Source organism: Pezoporus flaviventris, unplaced genomic scaffold (genome assembly GCF_033815535.1).
Source record: "Pezoporus flaviventris isolate CSIRO_AGI_PZ_B2104156 unplaced genomic scaffold, CSIRO_AGI_Pfla_v1 ptg000005l, whole genome shotgun sequence".
In the NCBI taxonomy this organism is placed as follows: Eukaryota; Metazoa; Chordata; class Aves; order Psittaciformes; family Psittacidae; genus Pezoporus; species Pezoporus flaviventris.
In genome coordinates, this window is record NW_026892553.1 from 6,687,581 (window position 1) to 6,706,254 (window position 18,674).

At 46.1% G+C, this 18,674-nt stretch overlaps 2 protein-coding genes and 1 long non-coding RNA gene across 4 annotated transcripts in view; 1 reads left to right on the top strand and 2 right to left on the bottom strand.

Moving 5' to 3' along the window:
- Nucleotides 1–18,674, bottom strand: part of LOC133265390 (uncharacterized) — a 396,645-nt gene that overhangs the window by 357,487 nt on the left and 20,484 nt on the right. The window lies entirely within an intron of this gene.
- On the bottom strand, nucleotides 732–5,061 carry LOC133265630 (centrin-2-like). Its single transcript, XM_061446377.1, has 7 exons — nucleotides 5,027–5,061; nucleotides 4,554–4,798; nucleotides 4,250–4,443; nucleotides 3,982–4,161; nucleotides 2,483–2,611; nucleotides 2,046–2,183; nucleotides 732–1,496 (listed from the first exon to the last, which is right to left on the bottom strand). The coding sequence occupies exons 1-7, from the start codon at nucleotides 5,059–5,061 to the stop codon at nucleotides 1,407–1,409; spliced, it is 1,011 nt and encodes a 336-aa protein (XP_061302361.1). The 3' UTR covers nucleotides 732–1,406.
- Nucleotides 4,718–14,633, top strand: NSDHL (NAD(P) dependent steroid dehydrogenase-like). Of its 2 annotated transcripts, XM_061445818.1 has the most exons (8): nucleotides 4,718–4,741; nucleotides 5,730–5,780; nucleotides 8,051–8,212; nucleotides 9,128–9,274; nucleotides 10,442–10,570; nucleotides 11,259–11,401; nucleotides 12,876–12,978; nucleotides 13,660–14,633. In XM_061445818.1, the coding sequence occupies exons 2-8, from the start codon at nucleotides 5,760–5,762 to the stop codon at nucleotides 13,993–13,995; spliced, it is 1,041 nt and encodes a 346-aa protein (XP_061301802.1). In that variant the 5' UTR covers nucleotides 4,718–4,741; nucleotides 5,730–5,759; the 3' UTR covers nucleotides 13,996–14,633. The 2 variants fall into 2 exon arrangements, with proteins under 2 accessions (XP_061301802.1, XP_061301803.1); XM_061445819.1 differs by lacking the exon at nucleotides 10,442–10,570.

Genomic DNA, 18,674 nt, shown 5'->3' on the forward strand with positions numbered 1-18,674 from the left:
TGATACAGGAAGAAATCCCCAGCAGCAAAACCCACTTGTTTTGCTGGGATTTGTTAGAACCCAGACTTGGGCATGAATGTGACACTGATGAAAGCAGAATCAAACCCATGTTAGCATACAGGTCTAATGGGAAGAGGTTACATTCTTTTTGAAGAAAATCACAGAATCCCAGGTTGAAAGAGACCTCAAGGGTCACCTGGTCCAACCTTTCTAGATTAATGTTATCCTGGTGTGCTCATGAAAATGTGACAAGAGGAAATTCACAGGGTAGGAAAGTGGGTGAGAGTGGTGGGACAACTTCACCTCCTAAAAGCTCACTGTGGCCACAGGTTCTTAATCTTGGCAGGTTTTCTTCTCCAGAACCCACACACATGTAAAGGTAATTAGATCTTAGGCAGAAGCTCTTCCCTGTGAGGGTGCTGAGGCGCTGGCACAGGGTGCCCAGAGAAGCTGTGGCTGCCCCATCCCTGGCACTGTTCAAGGCCAGGTTGGATGGGGCTTGGAGCAAGCTGCTCTAGTGGAAGGTGTCCCTGCCCATGGCAGGGGGTTGGAGCTGGATGAGCTTTAGGGTCCCTCCCAACCCATACCAGTCTGGGATTCTATGAAAGAAGCAATGAAGCTGTGTTGGGTTTCATGAGGGTAAATCAGGGCAAGCAAAGAGTCAGGTGTTTCTCTGGCAGCAGATCAGAGGGCCTGCTGTGCCATTTGTGTGCTTCATTCCACAACTCCGATGGCTTAAAATAAGACACTTTAGTTTAAATACAATCTTATATGTGAAGCCACTGAATATTCCTGCAACTGTCCAGAGTTTGCAGCAGCAGCAGCTCTGGCCACTTTCCTCTCCTGCTGCAAAGAGATTTCTTCGAAGGTGGGTACTGAGAAGCAGTACCATAAGTTGCAGCAGTCTATTTACTTATTACTTTATTTTTAAAGAACATACTAAAAATGGGGAGGAGGGTAATCACTGTCAAACAGAGTATAAAGTGCTGAGCCCTGCATATATGTCATATAAATAGTTCACTGCAGCTGCACCCAAACCAAGGCACTGAATTAAAACCATCAACTGCTGAATAACAGCTTTGCACTATCAGGTTTTGAGTCCTCTCTTTGCCAAACCATAATCATTTGACACATGGGTTTTAATCAGAGAAGGGGTGTGAACACCGGCACTGACAAATGTGATCTATACACAGAGTGTAAAGATCTTATGAGCACGAAGGAGCAGCCACATTGTTACACCTAAATAGGTTTGCAGCTGGTAACTGCTCACAAACACAAGTGTAAGAACATTCACGTCAAGAACACTGACCCACATTTTTTGCTGTCTGAAAAGAAATAAAGGCTGTAAAAAAGTGAGGTGCCTATTAAATGTTTACACATATGTGCAAAACAGAGGTGAAACTGTTTCAGTAAAGGCTGGTCTCATTCATGATGCTCAGGAATTCCTGCTCGTTCACTTGCCCATCCCCGTCTCTGTCTGCTTCATCGATCATTTCCTGGAAGATATTTGTGTTCAGGAATCAATGCCAGGTTAGACTGGATTAGGATTAGCAGATTAATTCAGAATTAGAACAACTTTTTAGTACATTGCATTGGAAGGGACAGTGGTACAACGCCAGACCCCGTTATGTGACAAAATGTTGACTTCTTCCTAATACCTGATCTCCATCTCCCCTCTGGCAGGTTAAAGCCGTTCCCCTTTGTCCTGACCCTATAGGACCTTGTCCAAAGCCCTTTTTCAGGTTTCCTGTAGCCCCTTTAGACACTGGAGCTGCTCTATGGTCTCCCTGGAGCCTTTTCTTCTCCAGGCTGAACCAGCCCAGCTCTCTCAGACTGTCTCCACAGCAGAGGTGCTCCAGCCCTCATGAAGATCAGCGATCCCAAATCCCTGCCTAACAGGAGCTCTTCCATTCCTGCCAGGAAGGGCAGATTTTCCTAACAATTCCTTTAGAGGACAGCAGCTAAATCTGAGTGGCTGCTGCCTCTGCCTGGAAGCTGACCCTGAGCTTCCCTCCCTCACTGAGGTAATTCCCATTCAAACAAACCTGCAGCTCCTCATCCGTGAGATTCTCCCCCAGCTCTCTGGCGACACGTTTGAGGTTTTTGAAAGAGATTTTACCAGTTTCATCGTCATCAAAGAGTTTGAAGACTTTGAGAATCTCCTCTTTGGAATCTTTTTCAACCTTAAAGAAGGAAGAATAAGTAGTGGTTATGTGGTAGGTAACACTCAATATAAAGACAAGCATTAGACTAAGAAACTCTCTGAAGAGCAAATTTAACCAAGCCCAGCCAGAAGGAAGCACATGTAGAAAAGGTGAAGGGTTCCTGAACCAGGGCTTCAGGGGATGCTTTTTCTTTCATAGCTGGCCAGATGTCCCTGGGATTTCAGATTTGGGATCTTCTACTGTTAATATCTGGTTTTATTCAGTATGTTTCAAGAAGTGCCCCACCACTCTCAGAAGTGCTTTTCAAAGTCACATACCATTTTCTGTGTTATCACTCTTAAGAAGCCACTGAAGCTGATTTTTCCTGTTCCTTCCTTATCGATATCTGATACCATTTTCTTGATCTCTTCTCTTCTAGGTTCATACCCAAGTGCTCTCATGGACACCTGTAAAGACGAAAAACAATTATAAATCATAGAAAACTCTAAACAGAACCACAGGAGAAAGGGGGGAAAGTTGAACTTCATCACGTTGAAACCCAAGTCTTATGTCCCCAGAAAAAATATATCCCCCAACCCTAGCTCAGAACTGGTGAGACTCTGGAGGACAAAGCTCTGTAACAGAGCATTGGAGAAGTGTTTTCTGTGATAAAATGTGGATTTTTTCTTACAAAAGCCTATTTTGGTAAGTGCTTTGTAAAATTCTTGTGATGGGCACTCAGAGAGTGCCACTGCCATTCTTACGCTGAAGGAAAAATCCCAGACTGTCGCGGAGGACTGTGGAGAGCAATTTCCAAGGCTGCTGGAAAACTGAATGTTATGCCATTCCTGTCAGGGGAATTGCTACCAGTGTTCCCTTTGCAACGAGGAACAAGATACTGAGGAATAGCAGTAGTGATAATAAAGCTTATTTCAGGGCCTATTGTAAGCAAGATGGTAAATGGGACACCCAGAAGTGTCTCAACCAACTTCAAGCCAAGTGACTATGAAAGAAGCTTCCATCACACCTGCAGCTCTGCTGGACTCTAACAAGCAGATCTGATGGCACAAACGTGGGAGGTTTGAAGATGAGAGACCTCAGGGAACTTCAATCAGTTGACTTTTTTTTATTCTAGTGACAAAAATGTTTTCCAATGGATGTTGGGAAAACACAGCTCAAACACTCTGTGCCTTTGACAACAGTCCTATAAGCAGAGCACCAGAGGATGCCTTCACTTGGTGACCAGTGCCCACCTACATGCTTTAGTCTTAGTTCCTCTGATAAAGGCACAAGTGGCAAGTTGGAATCGGCTCTCTCTCTTTCCATGGTCTCAAGTACACAGATATCCAGCTGCAAAGAGGAAAGGCAAATTCTGAAAGCAAAGTAACTCCTGATTTATTGGTTACTATTCTTCCAACAGGACAGGGGTGGGGAGGGACTGAAAACGTTTTGCAATAAATAAAAGCATGAAAACAATTCCCACCGGTGTGTTCCATAGCTCGGATAACCCCATTTGTAAAGCAGCAGTCCTCAGCAACACACAAGCAGGGAAAAAAACCACATTTTTAATAGGCACAACCCTTTTTTGATGTTTTAGTAACAGAGGAGGTGATGGTACAGAAATACAGAACTATCCATGTACTTTGGCCAGCCCAGCCCTGGAGACACGTGGTAGCAGCAGGACAGAGCTACAATGAGAGACAAATGGACCTGTTGACAACAGCGTTTTAAGCCGGGGGGGGGGATATCTCTCCCGTTTAAGGACATTTAGGTGTTTATGCCCCTATTATTCATACCCTCAGCAGAACTGTGCTTTCAGCACTAGGCACAGTCTTACCTTTAGCTCCTTAACATCCACGTACCCAGTGCCATCCGTGTCAAACAGGTCGAAAGCCTCTCGGATATCCCGCTTCTCCTCCTCGGTGAGCTCCAGCGTGGGGTTCGCTTTCTTCCCCTGGGTCGCGCCTCCCTGCGAGGGCTTCGGCAAGCTGGAGGCCTTGGCGCAGCAACACAAGAGCAAAGAGGATCACGCCGCGTCGCCCCGTGAAGGGTGGGTGAGACCCGCAGGGCAGCGGCAGCCTCAGCCCCCAGCGTGGCCGCGGCACCGGGAAGCGGGAGCGGAGCGAAGCAGGGCAGGCCTTGAGGCCGCCCCCGGGCCGGGCCGGGCCGCACTCACCATCCCTGTGGCCGCTGCCCGGCGGCGGCTCCGGTCCTGGCAGTTGCGCTTTCTCATTGGCTAATGGCCCCACGCCGCTGCCATGGCAACCCTTGCTCCTATTGGGAGATGCTTGGACAATTGCTATTGGCCAACAGGTGACTGAGGCGGGTCCAAGAGGTGACTGACGTGAGGAGGGAAGAGCCTGTTCCTCTTCTGTCAACGCGATTGGTCTTAGGGAAGAGGCCACTGACCAATCAGCGAGCGACAGGCACCTAACGCGATGCTCAGCCCAGAGCGCGGGGGAGCAGAAGTGGCGGGAGCCGGCGGAGTGGGCGGGGTCTGCTGGAAGCGTCTGCGCTGATTGGTGGGCGTGAAGAGATGGGCGGAGCCGGACCGGGCGTGAGGGCGGGTGGTGGAGTGTGTGAGGGGCGCCGGTGTGGTGAGTGGGGCAGGGTCGGTGTGAGGGGGCCTGGAAGGGCTGCGGAGGGCCTGGGAGCTGCAGAGGGGCAGGGATAGAGAGAACGGGCAGGGATAGAGAGAACGGGCAGGGATAGAGAGAACGGGCAGGGATAGAGAGAACGGGCAGGGATAGAGAGAACGGGCAGGGATAGAGAGAACGGGCAGGGATAGAGAGAACGGGCAGGGATAGAGAGAACGGGCAGGGATAGAGAGAACGGGCAGGGACAGAGATATAGGGATAGGTTGTGGGGACCGTGGAGCTAACGGGGCTGAAGGGGCTGAGGGGGCTGAAGGAAACATGGCGTCGGGTGTGTGGGGAGGGAAGCTGAGGAGGGCTGCAGGGCTGTGAAGAGGGCTCGGGCTTAGGGAAGGGTGAGGGGTGTGTGGAAGGGCAGGCTGGGGGCGGAGAAGGTGGGGGTTGTGTGAGGCGATGAGGGTAAAAGGGTAGCTTGTGGGTGTGTGGAGTGGGCAGCTGGGGCCTGAGGTGCTGGGAGTAGGGGCTGAGGGGTGAGGAAGGGGTGAAGGAAGCCGGGGTGGGAGAAGCTGGATGTGCTGTGCCTGTTGCTTTGGAACAGGTGGGCTTGGTGCTGCTGAAATGCTTGAACTCGAGTTTATTTTGTTCTTGAACAACTGTATATTTGAAGAGGACGTTGCCAAAACCTGAAGTTGTGTTCATGTTGTTTGGGATGTAAATATTAAGACTTAAAGGAAGTCTGTGAAGTTAACACAAGCATTTAAAATAAGATGTTGCCTTTGTTATAAAGGTATTTTATGATATTAAAAGTATGCCTTTGAGAAAGCTGCTTCATGTCACTGTTACTCTTGTATTGCTTATTTTGTTTGGTAGGGCAGGGAGAATTACCTCTTCTCATGCTTCTGCTTTAGTGCAATGGCTTCCAACCTGGATTTCTATAACTATAAACATGTTAAAAAGTATTGTAATGAAATAATTCTCTTCTTTCTTAAAGGAATTGGGTTGAGAGTGAATCACCTGGGAAATGGCCACACGCCTCAGATCAGTGAGTTGAGGATTTAAATGATGCTCTATGAAGATTTGTCTTGCAGAAACATTTTCATAAATACTTCTGAGTGTTGGAAGATGTGAGACTGTTCCTGCATTAGTAGAGATACTGGCAAGGAAAATGGGATTTTTCTAAGGAATCATTTGCTGTTGTTAGTTCCAAAGACCTCCTGGAATGCTCCAGCCCCCAAAGTACACCAGCAGCTTTGTCAGTGCCAGATCAATAGGGCTGGAAGTTTAGCTACTCCAGGAGCATTTCTACATGCTTTATAACGTATTCTTTGTTATAAAGGCCCAGCTGAGGTCCCTGAGATCTACCATGCCATTGTAACATCTCTATGGTTGCTGCATTGAGTACAGGAAGTTAGAACATGGAAAGAGTAACATTTTGCCTAGCTCAGAAAGGTGTTTGGATATTGCTCTTAGGAGTACAATTTACTCAACTATTCTGTTGCATTACCTGTGGCTCTTGTTTATAGAGACATTTCTACCTAGTGAACTATTTTCTTACGAATCCATGTGAAGCTTACTGAGGACCAGTGAATCTCTGATAGTTAGGAAACAAAGAAACAGAAAACCCAATGTAGTATCCTGGTGGAGTGTGAGCAAGCTGTCATATCTTCACAGCACAACACTAGTTAGGTAGTAATTCATATCCTAAACTCAGTATAATCCTGGTTAGCCTGGCTTTCTACCTGCTCATGAATCCAGGTGCAACCACCTTAGCTGCAGTTACACTGACTCTGGTCATCGAGTTGGTTCATTTGGTCCTTTTCCAAGAGGTGTGCACTAGACTGTGTGTCTTAAAAGTGCACTAAAGGTTATCTAAATACCCTGCTGTTCATCACCATTTAGAATACCGCTAGTGTAGCTGAGGGAGTGGAAAACTATCATTCCAGAAGCACCTGGATGGTCTCATCTGTGCTGGCAGAAAATGATTCTGATAATTAGGGCTAGAGGGCGTTGTTCTGCCACGGTCGAGCACTGTTCAGCACATTCAAGTGTGATGCGCAGCTGGGATGCTGTCAGTTGATGAAGAATGAGCTGGAATCATAGGATTGGATTGGTTTGGGTTGGAAGGACCCTTAGAAGAAAGGACACAGAGCGGGGCAAGTAGAAATACTGATGGAATGGAGTGGCTGCCTCTGAAGAAGGTACACCTGGGGAGAGGACACTGCAGCGGAGTGTGACTGACTTTAGAGAATCAGGGAGCTGAAGAGCAAAGCATGCGCAAAACTGATGTAGTCAGAGAGTGAGCTGCAGAGGGTCCTTAAACTCACATATGCTTTCTCTGTCTGTTTTCTTACAACTATCAAACCCACACAGATTTGGCCAACCCGTTAGAGCTTTATTTTAATGATTTGAATCGTATTGTACTTTGCATGCACCATTCTAAATAACTGGTTATGCTTTAATGTGACTGAGCAGCAGTGCTGCGCTCCTCTAATTTCTGGTGTGTGTAATTGACACTTTGCAGTAGAACCTTTGTTTAAGGGTGTAGCACTTGGAAACTTTTGAGTAACTGTTGTTTTTCTGTGGTCTCACTGGGTTAAAAATCCCTTCAGCCTGATAGTGTAACTGCAGAGGTGGGGCTTTGTGTAGCAACAATAAGGAGCAAACCTATTTCCAACCAGGACAGAGCATTCTTTGTATGAAAGCTTCCTCAGACTCATTGCTTGCATGTTTTGTGTTGATGGTGAGGTCTTAGTCTCAGTTCAGTTACATGAGTGACCAGACTGGAATCTATTAGTGACTATAGCCATTTATTTGAACAAGCTTGAAAGGAAGGAAGAGCCAATGGCTGACTGAAAAGGGCAATCCTTGCCTTGACCTGTGCTTTCTCAGCTTGGAGAAACTTAAAGTTTCACATGGTCTGAAAATGGTTTTGTCCTTGGTAATGATGATAGTTTTGAATGTTCTGAAGTATCTGTGCCATTTGGCTGAAGCAGATCGTTTGCTTTGCCACAGGGCAGAGTTTGTGGGAGCCATTCCTCTTTTTCTTCACTACTATGGGGGCCACTTGGTTGGCCACTTGGTTTTGGCCACTGCTGAAACAAACCAGCACGTGAGCCATGTGGACCATTGGTGTATCTGAACTTTTAAGCACAGACTGATTGAAGAGTCTTTTGATACCTAAATATAGACTCCTGTAATTAAACTACACACTGATGAGTGCAAAATTCCAGCATATTAATTTCTCAGAGCAGTTTACTTGTGCACTTTGGTGTATGTCTGCATGTTAAGGCGCTTTTCTCCCTGTCTCCACAGGCTGGTAAGAAATGTACCGTGATCGGCGGGTCTGGGTTCTTAGGCCAGCACATGGTGGAGCAGCTCCTGGAGAAGGGTTATGCAGTCAATGTGTTTGATATTCAGAAGAGGTTTGACAATGACAGAGTGAGGTTCTTCCTGGGAGACCTCTGTGACAAAGAGGTACAGACTAATGACAGACAGTACATGGCATGGCAGAGGGAAGGGATGTGTGTTTAAATAAATGTTCCCTTGAGCAGCTTACTGAGCCTTGCCTGAGGCACCGAAACACCTGAAGGCATTGCACAGGTTGTAAAGGGTGTGTGGATATGGCCCCCAGCCATGCCCTGGGAAGCCAGTAGCCAAAGCAGTTTTCAAACCTTCATCTAGAACATTTAAAGGAATTCACTTGAGGTCTTCTTGCAGCAGAAAAGAGCAGAACTTGTTTCTGTATCATGATTTGCATTACTTTTAGCTCAGGCATACAGTGTAATTACAGTCCCTGTTGGTAATGGTGTGTGGGTGCTCTCCTGGCTAACCCCAGCTGCGTGAGAACAGCATAGTGCATCACTTCTAACAGTCAGCTGAGACCTTCTGCCTTAGCTCAGCCATGCTTTGAGCCTTGGCATAACATTTGTATATGATGTGAACAGGCATCTCCCCAGAAAGGTAAAGAGCCATGGCTCAGAGCTCTATGCCAGTCATCACCAATGCAGACAGTGCCATGGGGTACTGGTGCTGCTAAACCTGCTGCTTGCTGGGTTTTCTAGCTCCTGTCTCCCAGTAATTTGGAGTCTCATACCTGCGCTGAGACTGCTGCAGGTTGTTAAGTCAAGGTAGCCTCTAGGTCTTAGAAAATTCCCAGGTTCTTCCCTGGGAAGGAAATACGTAGTGTGGTTTTGCCTAGCAAGAAGGAGAGGACATAGTGGAGATCCTGGGTGCTGATCCTGTTCCAGGTGCTCATCTTTATGGAGGGAACATGTGTTGAAATTTAGTGATGGTTTTTTCCATAAGAAAAGGATTCATGTTTTATTTTCTTCCTCTTTCTGAGTGGTGCTGCTGTTGCTTCACTGCTGTCTCATGTGATGTCTCCTCCAGGCTTTGCTCCCAGCTCTACAAGGTGTGTCGGTGGCATTTCACTGTGCATCGCCAGCACCTTCAAGTGACAACAGGGAACTGTTTTATAAGGTGAACTTTATGGGAACCAAAGCTGTCATTGAAGCCTGCAAAGAAGCTGGAGTGCAGGTAAGGAAAGAAAAGCATATAGAGACTATAAGCTGCTGATGTGACTTTATAACAGTTGCAGCATGGACCAATTTCAGTCTAGTTTGAGAGAGGGATAGAGGTCTCTGAGATAGCAAGTACCGTCTTGTTGTGTGGAAATTAGTAGAAGAAACTCGGTCTCCTGCTTAGCGTCTGGTGTAAGCTCAGGCCATGTTTGCCACAGAAAACCCACTCATGGCAATATTCCTGACTGCAGGAAAAGCATTCATTAAAATTTGTCCTACCAGACATCTGGGAATCACCCACAGGAGATCACCCACAAGGGTGTTCCCTCATGCTGAAATAAGGGGATGGTTCTGAAGAGAGCTTTTCCAGCACTGGAAGTGTTCATGATATCTATTACCTACATGAATTCTTTAACATACAATGAGAAGAAACACACTTGTGCCATAAGCCAGTCTAATTTGGTTTAGAAAGTCATTTGCCAATGAAAGAAAGAGCCGGGGAAAACCAGTGCAAATGCAGCAGTGCTAATGTCTACAATTAACTGGTGTATATCACCCAGGCCTCCCAGCCCAGAGTCTGTTATTTGCTGGGGTGGTTTCCCCCCTCATGCAATGAGCTGTTGTAGCAAATGGGCCATGGGGTGTTTTCCTTCAGGCTTAGTCTGGATTCTGTCAGAGTGAGGAGTTCCATCCTGTTGGAACTTTGTTGGATCTGGTCTTCTTTCTATTACAATGTAAATCCTGTTTAAACCCACATGTTTCTGATTACTCCAAGACATCACTGACATTCTGGTTTGGATCCCCTGGTGTACAAAAACATCCAAGATAAGAATTCTTTTCTGGTTTAATCTCTGCACTATTGTTACCATCAAGATGAGTGAATATACCTTAAAAACACTCATGTTAAGGGCTGAAATGTGCCAAGTGGGTGCTGTGATTTCCTGGAGATGTCTTGGGTGCTAGTTGAAATGCTTCAATCTCCTTTAAGTAGCACTAAATAATTCGATTGAAAGAGTGGCAGTTTTCTTTCCTGCAGTTTCAGATTATCTCCTGCAAGTCCATGTTCTTCTGCACTTAGTACTATCTCAGTTGATTAAACATCTTCCTGTCTTTACTCTGCCTTTGTAAATAAGTACCCTTTTGCCTTGGGCTTTAAACAGCTGTTTTCTTGCATCTCTTGCAGAGGCTGGTGTTAACCAGCAGTGCCAGTGTTGTTTTCGAGGGCACAGACATAAAAAATGGGTCAGAAGATCTCCCATATGCAAAAAAACCCATCGACTATTACACAGAGACGAAGATCCTCCAGGAGAAGGTATTTGTCATAATACAAACAACACTGTTCTTCACAGTGCTTAAAACTGCCCTTCTAAAAGTAGTAATGACATCTTTGGGGTGAAACACTGAAAGCGTTAGTGTTTATTTGGGTTGTTCTTGGATTTTTAATGGAAAATGCAGCAGCTGTTAAAAATAAGTAGAGCACAGCATTTGCAAACTCCCAGTAGAATTAAATCATCTTCAAAGATGCCTGGCTAAATGTCCTTAGCACTTGGTGCTGCAGGAAGGTGTGATCACACCCCTTCTGAATCGGGTTGAGGAGGCCTATGGTGGAAATCATCCATTGATGGATGAGAGAGAGATGGAATTGCTCAGTGTCCTTCTTTTCTCCAGTGGAGAGAAGGAACTTTCAAAGCTCCCCTGATTTCTGTGGTGTTAAATGAGAGAGGTGAGGAGTCCCCTTCCTTTGTCTGTCAATTCATGAAGCGTTCAGTAATGAGGACAGATTTTTGTCTGTTTTTCTCATTCAAGAGGAGTGGGAGAAGACATGGGAACAAAGGAAGGATCTCTTATAAAGAGATGGACAGACTGTTTCTTCCACTGATGCCTTTTCAAGGAGATGAGGGAGCACCCACCCCTTAGTGATGATCTGGGAATGTATTATGAAGTTGTATTTTTCTTCTCAGCCTTTCTCTCCTGATCTGGCTTTCTCTTTTTTCCTACAGGAAGTGCTCAGTGCAAATGACCCAGGCAATGACTTCCTCACTACTGCTATTCGTCCCCATGGGATATTTGGTCCTAGAGACCCTCAGCTGGTTCCCATCCTCGTTGAAGCAGCTAAGAGTGGCAAGATGAAGTTCATCATTGGGTGAGGAAGGCTCAGTCCTTTAATAGCTTTTGTTAAAACTAATGCTCAACCTACAAAGCCTTTTTGGAAAGGAATAATATTAAATCTGTTATTCAATTAAAGCTGCTGTTGTGGCATGGAAAGGAGTCGATGGGGGGGTTGGAGTTGATTTATCACTTGTGATTCAGGATTCTCTTTTAAACAATCCTTTTGCTTCATAGTGCAAAAAGACTATCAGTGGGGACAGCTGAGGTAGCTTGAGCTGCTTTGTATTGTCTAAAGAGCTGTCATTTTAAATATGAGAGAGCTCAGATTAGTTGCTGTTAATTTAATTAATACACCCTTCTGTTAGCAATTAAAAGGCCTCAATGGCAGTGTTTGAATATCTCTGCTTGTAAGATCAAAGGTATTTGCCTTGTTATTAAGCCTGGCAGAGCTTCTAGCTGAAAGTTTAGAGCAAGAAATAGTTCAAGCTACTACTGAGGATATTTTTATTGATTGTATTATGCTCTTGAGAAGAAATATGCTCTTTAATCTATAATAGACTTGTAATCCATGAAAGAAGCTAGTTTGTGTGTATATGTGCAGCCATGAATATGTGCTTGGGGTGAAAAGAAGGGAATAGGGTTGTGTGGGTTTTGGTGTTGGATTCTAGGAGGTGTTTGGTTCTCAGTCTTCCTCACAGCTCGAATCTGAATTGATCTCTTAGATTGCTCTGAGAGAAGCAAACCTACACAAACTCAAGGTTTCCACTTTTTGCAAGTCTGCATTCTCTTCCAGCTCAAACCTGCATTCCTCATCTGAATATTCCTACAGCTACAGCCTGTACATCCCTTCTAAGAAAGCAAATAAAATAGTTACTCATCCATGAATGCAGGAAATGAAAATCACTCTTTCTCAAAATGCTGGATTGCAGCAATACTGGTTTATGGCCAAATGAGTAGTGGTTTTGTAACAGACTATTGGTTTGATTTAGCTAGGCTCTTGAAAGTGATGTGCAGATTCACTTTCTGTACCTGGGTAGAAACACAGTGGTTTGAATCTCTTTCAGCCAGGGCTGAAGTTGGCTCATTGAGGGAGTGAGGGAGAACTTCCCGAGCCAAGGATTTCATAATTGAAAGCTTGTCCTTAAGTGACTCTGTCTGTGCTGGTTTCTGTTCTCTGCTCTCTGTTTCTATTTGTTCTGCTTCTTTGAATCACTCCGACCCTGTAGGATCTGCAACACCTAAAAACCCGGTTAACTTGTGAGGTTTAGAGCTGGTACTGTTACAGGAACATGAAGTTGGAGACAAGAGCTGAGCCAATAACAGCCTTTCCTATCTCTAAAACCATATGCAGTGATTTCATCTCTCTGACATGGTATGGCCTGAAGTTGCAGCATAAGAAAGTGGGAGAAGAAACTTGGAACAAATATACCTTGTGAGGAAGTCCTTCCTTTGGCAGACTTTCAGCCTAACTTGCCTTGGGGCTAATCTTTTTCCTTTTGTCTGTGCAGGGATGGAAAGAACTTGGTAGACTTCACCTATGTGGAGAATGTGGTCCATGGACACATCCTGGCTGCAGAAAATCTTCAGAAGGGCTCTCCCCTGTGTGGGAAGGTAAGGAAGGACCTGGGGAGGGGAGCGGGTGCCCCTCAGACAACCTTCATTTGCAAGCCAGGTACGGGCTTTATGCATCTGTTCTGTAATTCATGGCACTGTTTGTCCTGAACCTCTGTTGTGGAGATGAGTGGAACCAGTGCGCAAATGGGTCAGGGTTTTTCTGTCTATGGCTATAATGAATGGTTGTCCATGTGGTGACCATTGCATTCAACCACATGGGCTAAGATGTAGGTCTATACTTTAATTTTATGCTATAAAACTCCTTGTGAAAGGAAATACAGGCAGAATTGTGGGCAGCCAAGATGTGTGCATGATAAACATAGTTATTTAGTTTTTACAATAGAGTTCAAAGCAGGAGAAACTTTTCTAGATCTCTATGGCACTGCCATGCTCTGGTCTATGTACTTTTATGTGTTTGCATTGTGCTGTGTCATTCAGTTTGACCTTTTACAAGTGATCCTGACCTCTGGAGTGTCAGCAGTAGCTGCCTTCCTAGCCAAGGAGGGCTTCATCGCTTTCCGTACAGAGGTGGTGAGCACAAAGCAGTTTCTCATGGTCTCAGTCAAGTCAGGGATGTCAGTTCTCCTCAGCATGAGCATGAGATGGGCCATCACAGAGACCAGTTTGTGAAAACCACAATGATTTTATCACTTGGCTTTTTGTCTTCCTCTCTTCCAGGCATTTCATATCACAAATGATGAACCAATTCCTTTCTGGGCTTTCATGTCCCGTATCTTGACTGGCTTGAACTACGATGCTCCCAAGTACCACATTCCCTACTGGCTGGCGTATTACCTGGCCCTGGTCCTGTCTCTGGTGCTGTGGCTGCTGAGTCCACTGGTCACCATCAAGGCCACGTTCACCCCTATGCGAGTGGCATTAGCTGGAACCTTCCACTACTACAGCTGTGACCGGGCTAAAAGAGCCATGGGCTACACACCAGTGGTGAGCCTGGATGAAGCAATAGAGAGGACTGTGCAGAGCTACCCTCATCTACGCCGGGCCAAGGCCTGAGGAGCCCTACAGGGATTCTTTTCTACTTGATTTTCAGAATTGCTTTGACATCTTAACATGAACAATAAGCCAAATCTCACTAATTCTCTGGAACAGAGTCCAGAGAAGTCCTTCTTCCCTCTCGCTGTTACCAAGATGGCTCTTATCTGGGTTGAAATGAAAGCTCCTGTAGGAGCTGTTCTAACAGTTCTTTGATGTGACTTCTTGTTTTGAAACAAGAAGCTGAACCCTCTGGACTATGAATAAACACTCTGCTGTGCCCTCTTCAATCCCAACCCAGCACATCAGCATTCCTCTCTCCACCCTTGTCCTCTGTTTTGTTGCTCTGGTGATCACAGCCACCTCTTCTCAATGAAATACTTCCCACCGCTGGTTCCTCTGTGGTTTGGCTTTTTCCTATATAAGAGCAATGAAAGAGAGGCCACCAAAAAGGAGTCCTGCCACCACCTCTTAAATCACTGAAGCTAATTTTGTTATTCCCTCCGGGACTGATGGGTGATTTGACTTCTTACTAAGATATCATGAGGAAACCTGAGAATAGGCATATGGGTCCTGTCTTTGTGAGGAAGCATTTGCCTTTCTTTCTGCAGGAGCCTGTTTCTATTCAAAAAGACCCAAATAAATCAAGAAGGCATCAACTCCTAAGTTTGTGTTCTGTCTTTGAAAGGGCAGATCCCATTCTGATCATCTCGGCACAGATAGGAATGACCTTTTCCCTTTGGAAGGGGGCAGAAAACTTTGCTGGGGCTGTCATCAGTCAGCTTGCAGTATTGCACCATCGCTCGCTTCCCACAAGAGCTGCATTGGGTGGAAGATCCTCCTGCACAAAGTTCTCCTCTTGTCTGACATGCTATTGCTGGTAATGGTGGGGTTTGTTGCTTTGACCACTTAGTATATCAAAGAAGCTCATTTCCACAAGAAGATGGTTCCCATAATACTGTGTTCACTGAGCTGCTTAGTTTGACATGTATATTAAGTGTACTTCACCCTGTAATCTTTCTAAGTGCTTCAGTTTTGTTTTTAGATGAAGAGTCTAGGTTAGAGTTGGAACTTGTCTCTGTGCCAGTTCTGCCTCCCTAGGAGTTTGGGTGTTTCAGATTTCAGAAGTATGGGAAGTGCCTCACTCAATGAGCCTTAACCTCAACTGGAAGCTCAATATGCTTCTGGTGTCCTCAAAAAAAGAGCTTTATTTTGACTTCTGGCTGCTCTCTGGGGAGTTTTATGTTGGGCTGTTTTCCTTCTAGACACTTACCTGCTGCTTTACCAGGTAACCAGTCTTACTAACCTTTGCCTTGCTGGATCTTAAAGTGAATGCCATCCAAATCACACAGTTCTGGTTTGCACTGGTCACTCACTTGGCCTTTTCTTTGTTCCTTCCCCTCTGTCCAAGCCTCTAGAGTTAGATTGTTAAAGCTTGAATTCTGGAGTTCAGAGAACAAGCCCTGTGCTTGCTACATTTCTGGAATCTGCTTGTGTCATCCCACATCCCATTTCAGTGGGACACAGCTGCTGCTTTCAAAGACCTAAGCTGTGTTAACCTCCGTGATCCATCCATGTGCCAGCACAAATTCAGTGTCAGTGGAAGGACCCTTTCTTCCCTCGCTGGTTCTCTTAAGTGTGTACTGGTACTCTATATATATATAGTGACATAGGAAAAGAACTGTTGGGGCTCATGGTGCACAGCAGAGAACTTCAGCTCCTCGTCTGTGAAGCAGGTACAATGCTGCCCTCACACAGAGATGATGAGAGAATAAGGTTATGCTGAAGCGAGAGGAGCAAACGCTACCGCTGCTTGAAGTCGATCATACAAAAACAGGTAAAAGCACATTCTGACCTCTAGATGGCATTTCCCAGTTAGATCTGCCGTATAGATTCAGTCAGGCCCAAAAATGCCTGTATCGGTCCTTGGACACAGTTGCAGTGGCAAGTTACTCATCTCCCCTCATCTTTGGAGGACTGTCAAGGTAAGAGGTGAAGGTATCAACCAGAAGGCGCCACGGAAACAAGAGGCACTGGAAGGGCAGGTCTGCTGATACGGAGCACCATGGTTTCCCTCACATGTCTGGTTCATCCAAGAAGGGTAAACCAGAGGTTTTGCTTGCATAGGGGTGAGCAGTTCCCAGAGCTGGGCATGGGAGGGGGCATTGCATCATGCTGAAGTCTGTTTGACTTGGTACTCCCTATGTAATTAGGTCAGTTCCCAGAATTTCTTCTGGCAGGCTCACTGGCTTCTGTTTTCCAAACCAGGAGTAAACAGGCCTTGTTGCTGTGGTGGAGTCTGGCTGTGCTCTGCCTGTATTCCCTGGCCACAAAATAGAAGGTGCCTTGCTTTATCCACAGCTTCCTCTATCCCTGATCCAGCCTCCTTCTTTCAACTCATGTTCTCTAATAAGCACCTGCATAAGTCCCATCTTGTGTTTTCTGTGCAAGCCAAAGAGATTGTTCTGCACTTTCCTGCCTGTGATTTATTCATCTTGCCACCTCTTCACAACCTCTATCTTGTGTGTGTGTGTGTGTGTGTGTGTGTGAGCAGGCAAGTGAGCAGGAGCTGCAGAGCAAAACTGCCATTATCGACATCTTCCAAATACCTAGGGGCAGATGCAGTCTGTTGTTCTAGTAATGCTCAGCAGGAGCTGCTGAAGACTTCAAACACTTTCCTATAGTGCTCTTGACAAACTTCTTATCTCTCACTTTGCTTTCCAGGCTGCTTCCTCCTGCAGCTCCTAGTTTTGCTGACCTGAGACTGGTTTTGGTTTGACAAGCAGTGGGAGAGATAAAGAAGATATTCTATTGCTTACCCTAGAGAAAGGGAAGAGAGGAATGAAAGTGCTTTTTTAGGTGGAGTTAAAGTAACCAAGAAACCCACATTCCCCCTTACAGAGGGACTGACTTAAGTCAAGCCTAAGGTAGATAAGTAGGAGGGTTCAGGTGGAGGATAAAAGCCAGGTTGGATGGGGCTTGGAAAAGCCTGCTCTAGTGGAAGGTGTCCCTGCCCATAGCAGGGGATTGGAACTGGATGAGCTTTATGGTCCCTTCCAACACAAACCAGTCCATGTGTGTGATGTTACACTGTGGAAGCTCAGCATCTCCAGTGACTTCCAGCATGACTGCTGCTCAGACAGCCCTCTGAAGCTGTGGAAAGGGCCCCTTTGGCTCAGCAGATCCTCACATAGGTTACTCAGATGTGCTGATGTGGTGATCCCCAAGCACCAGTAGGAGCTTCCACACCCTTCAGCACTGCAGAGCCAAACGGCACAAGTGGGCCGGGCCCTGCTCCGTTTACTGAGTTTCACTAAGGCTTGGGCAAGCCTTTGGCAAGTGCCAGCTCCACAGATGTAAGTGATGGTGCAACTCAGTGCTTATTATGGGAGAAGGAAAGCAAGCCTGGGAGCCTGGAGGAAGCTTGCTGAGCTGGTGATGAGAAATAAATAAGCATCTCACTGCTTGTAGCAGGGCATGTTTGTGGTGTTTCTGCTACCTGATTGCACATGTTGCTTTCCTGCCTTTGCAATGCCATCAGCCTGGCACTGAGCCGTGGCTGCTCTTCTGCCCTGCCTCTGCTGACAAGCTGTTTTTGTCTCGGTGCTGAGAGCTCCTGACCTCCTATGCAGGTGTGTCTTCATGACCATGGGTGAGATTAGTGTATTCTAGCCCTAAATAGTCCAGGATCTATGATTCTGTTCTGCTACCTGCTATTAGGAAGGTGAGGTCTGGCATACTTCGTAATGACACCTCATGAAAAACCAGTTTGATTCCCTTGTAACAAATGGGTGTAGTGGTTTTACACCCTTCTACTCATCACAGCTCTGCTCAGTCTCTACTGGAGCTTTAGTTTTCTGTCACCTTGGCAAAGGCCCACAGCATTGATAGGTTAGTCACCTTCCTTCCACCTTCAGCACAAGGATGGGGGACAGAGTTACACATGAGAACATGTTATTGAACAAACAGGAAACATGCCAGTGGAGCTCAGTGTTCTGGAGGGTGGTGATCAACTTCTCATGACTAGAAGATAGTAACAAAAGTGTAGAGATAGTAGTAACTGAATCCGAGCTGGTCAGGGAGGCTCTGTGCCTCTGTGGTAGGAATGACAAGAATTGCTGTGCTGCTCCGTACAGCCACCTTCCCCTGACATTGACTGCCTGGCCTGGGGGTTGAGCAGGTTCCTACCTCACAGACATCACTGTTTGTAAAGGTATGTGCACTGCACCCCTGGAGAGGAAGGTAACTGCAGAGTTACACAGGCTGGTTTTAAATGGGCCACTCTGGAAGCGATAGGAGTGGGTCTGTGGCAGAAGAGAGCTCAGAGCAGGCTGCTGTACCCAGCAAGAAGAGCCTACAGTACAGGCATGACTGCAGCTCACAGCCAGCCTGACCTGCTTCTGCTGGGCTGTGAGGGATTCCCTCTGGGACAGCCTCTGGATTCCAAGGTGTTTAGAGCTCTGTTGAATGCAGTGTTCAAACAAACCCCAGCCTCAAACAGAAACTTTTGTAGGAAAGTGTCTGATTTGCAGGTTAGTCCTCCATTTTTCTGTTTATTTCTTGATGCAAGTACTCCTCATACTTGCCATGATCTCTCCTGGGCAGTTCTTGTGGTGAAGTCACTTCTGTTTCTTTATTTATTTATGTACCTAAACAGGGCCCTTTAAGGCGTTTGCTGTTCCACCTTCTCTCCTACCAGC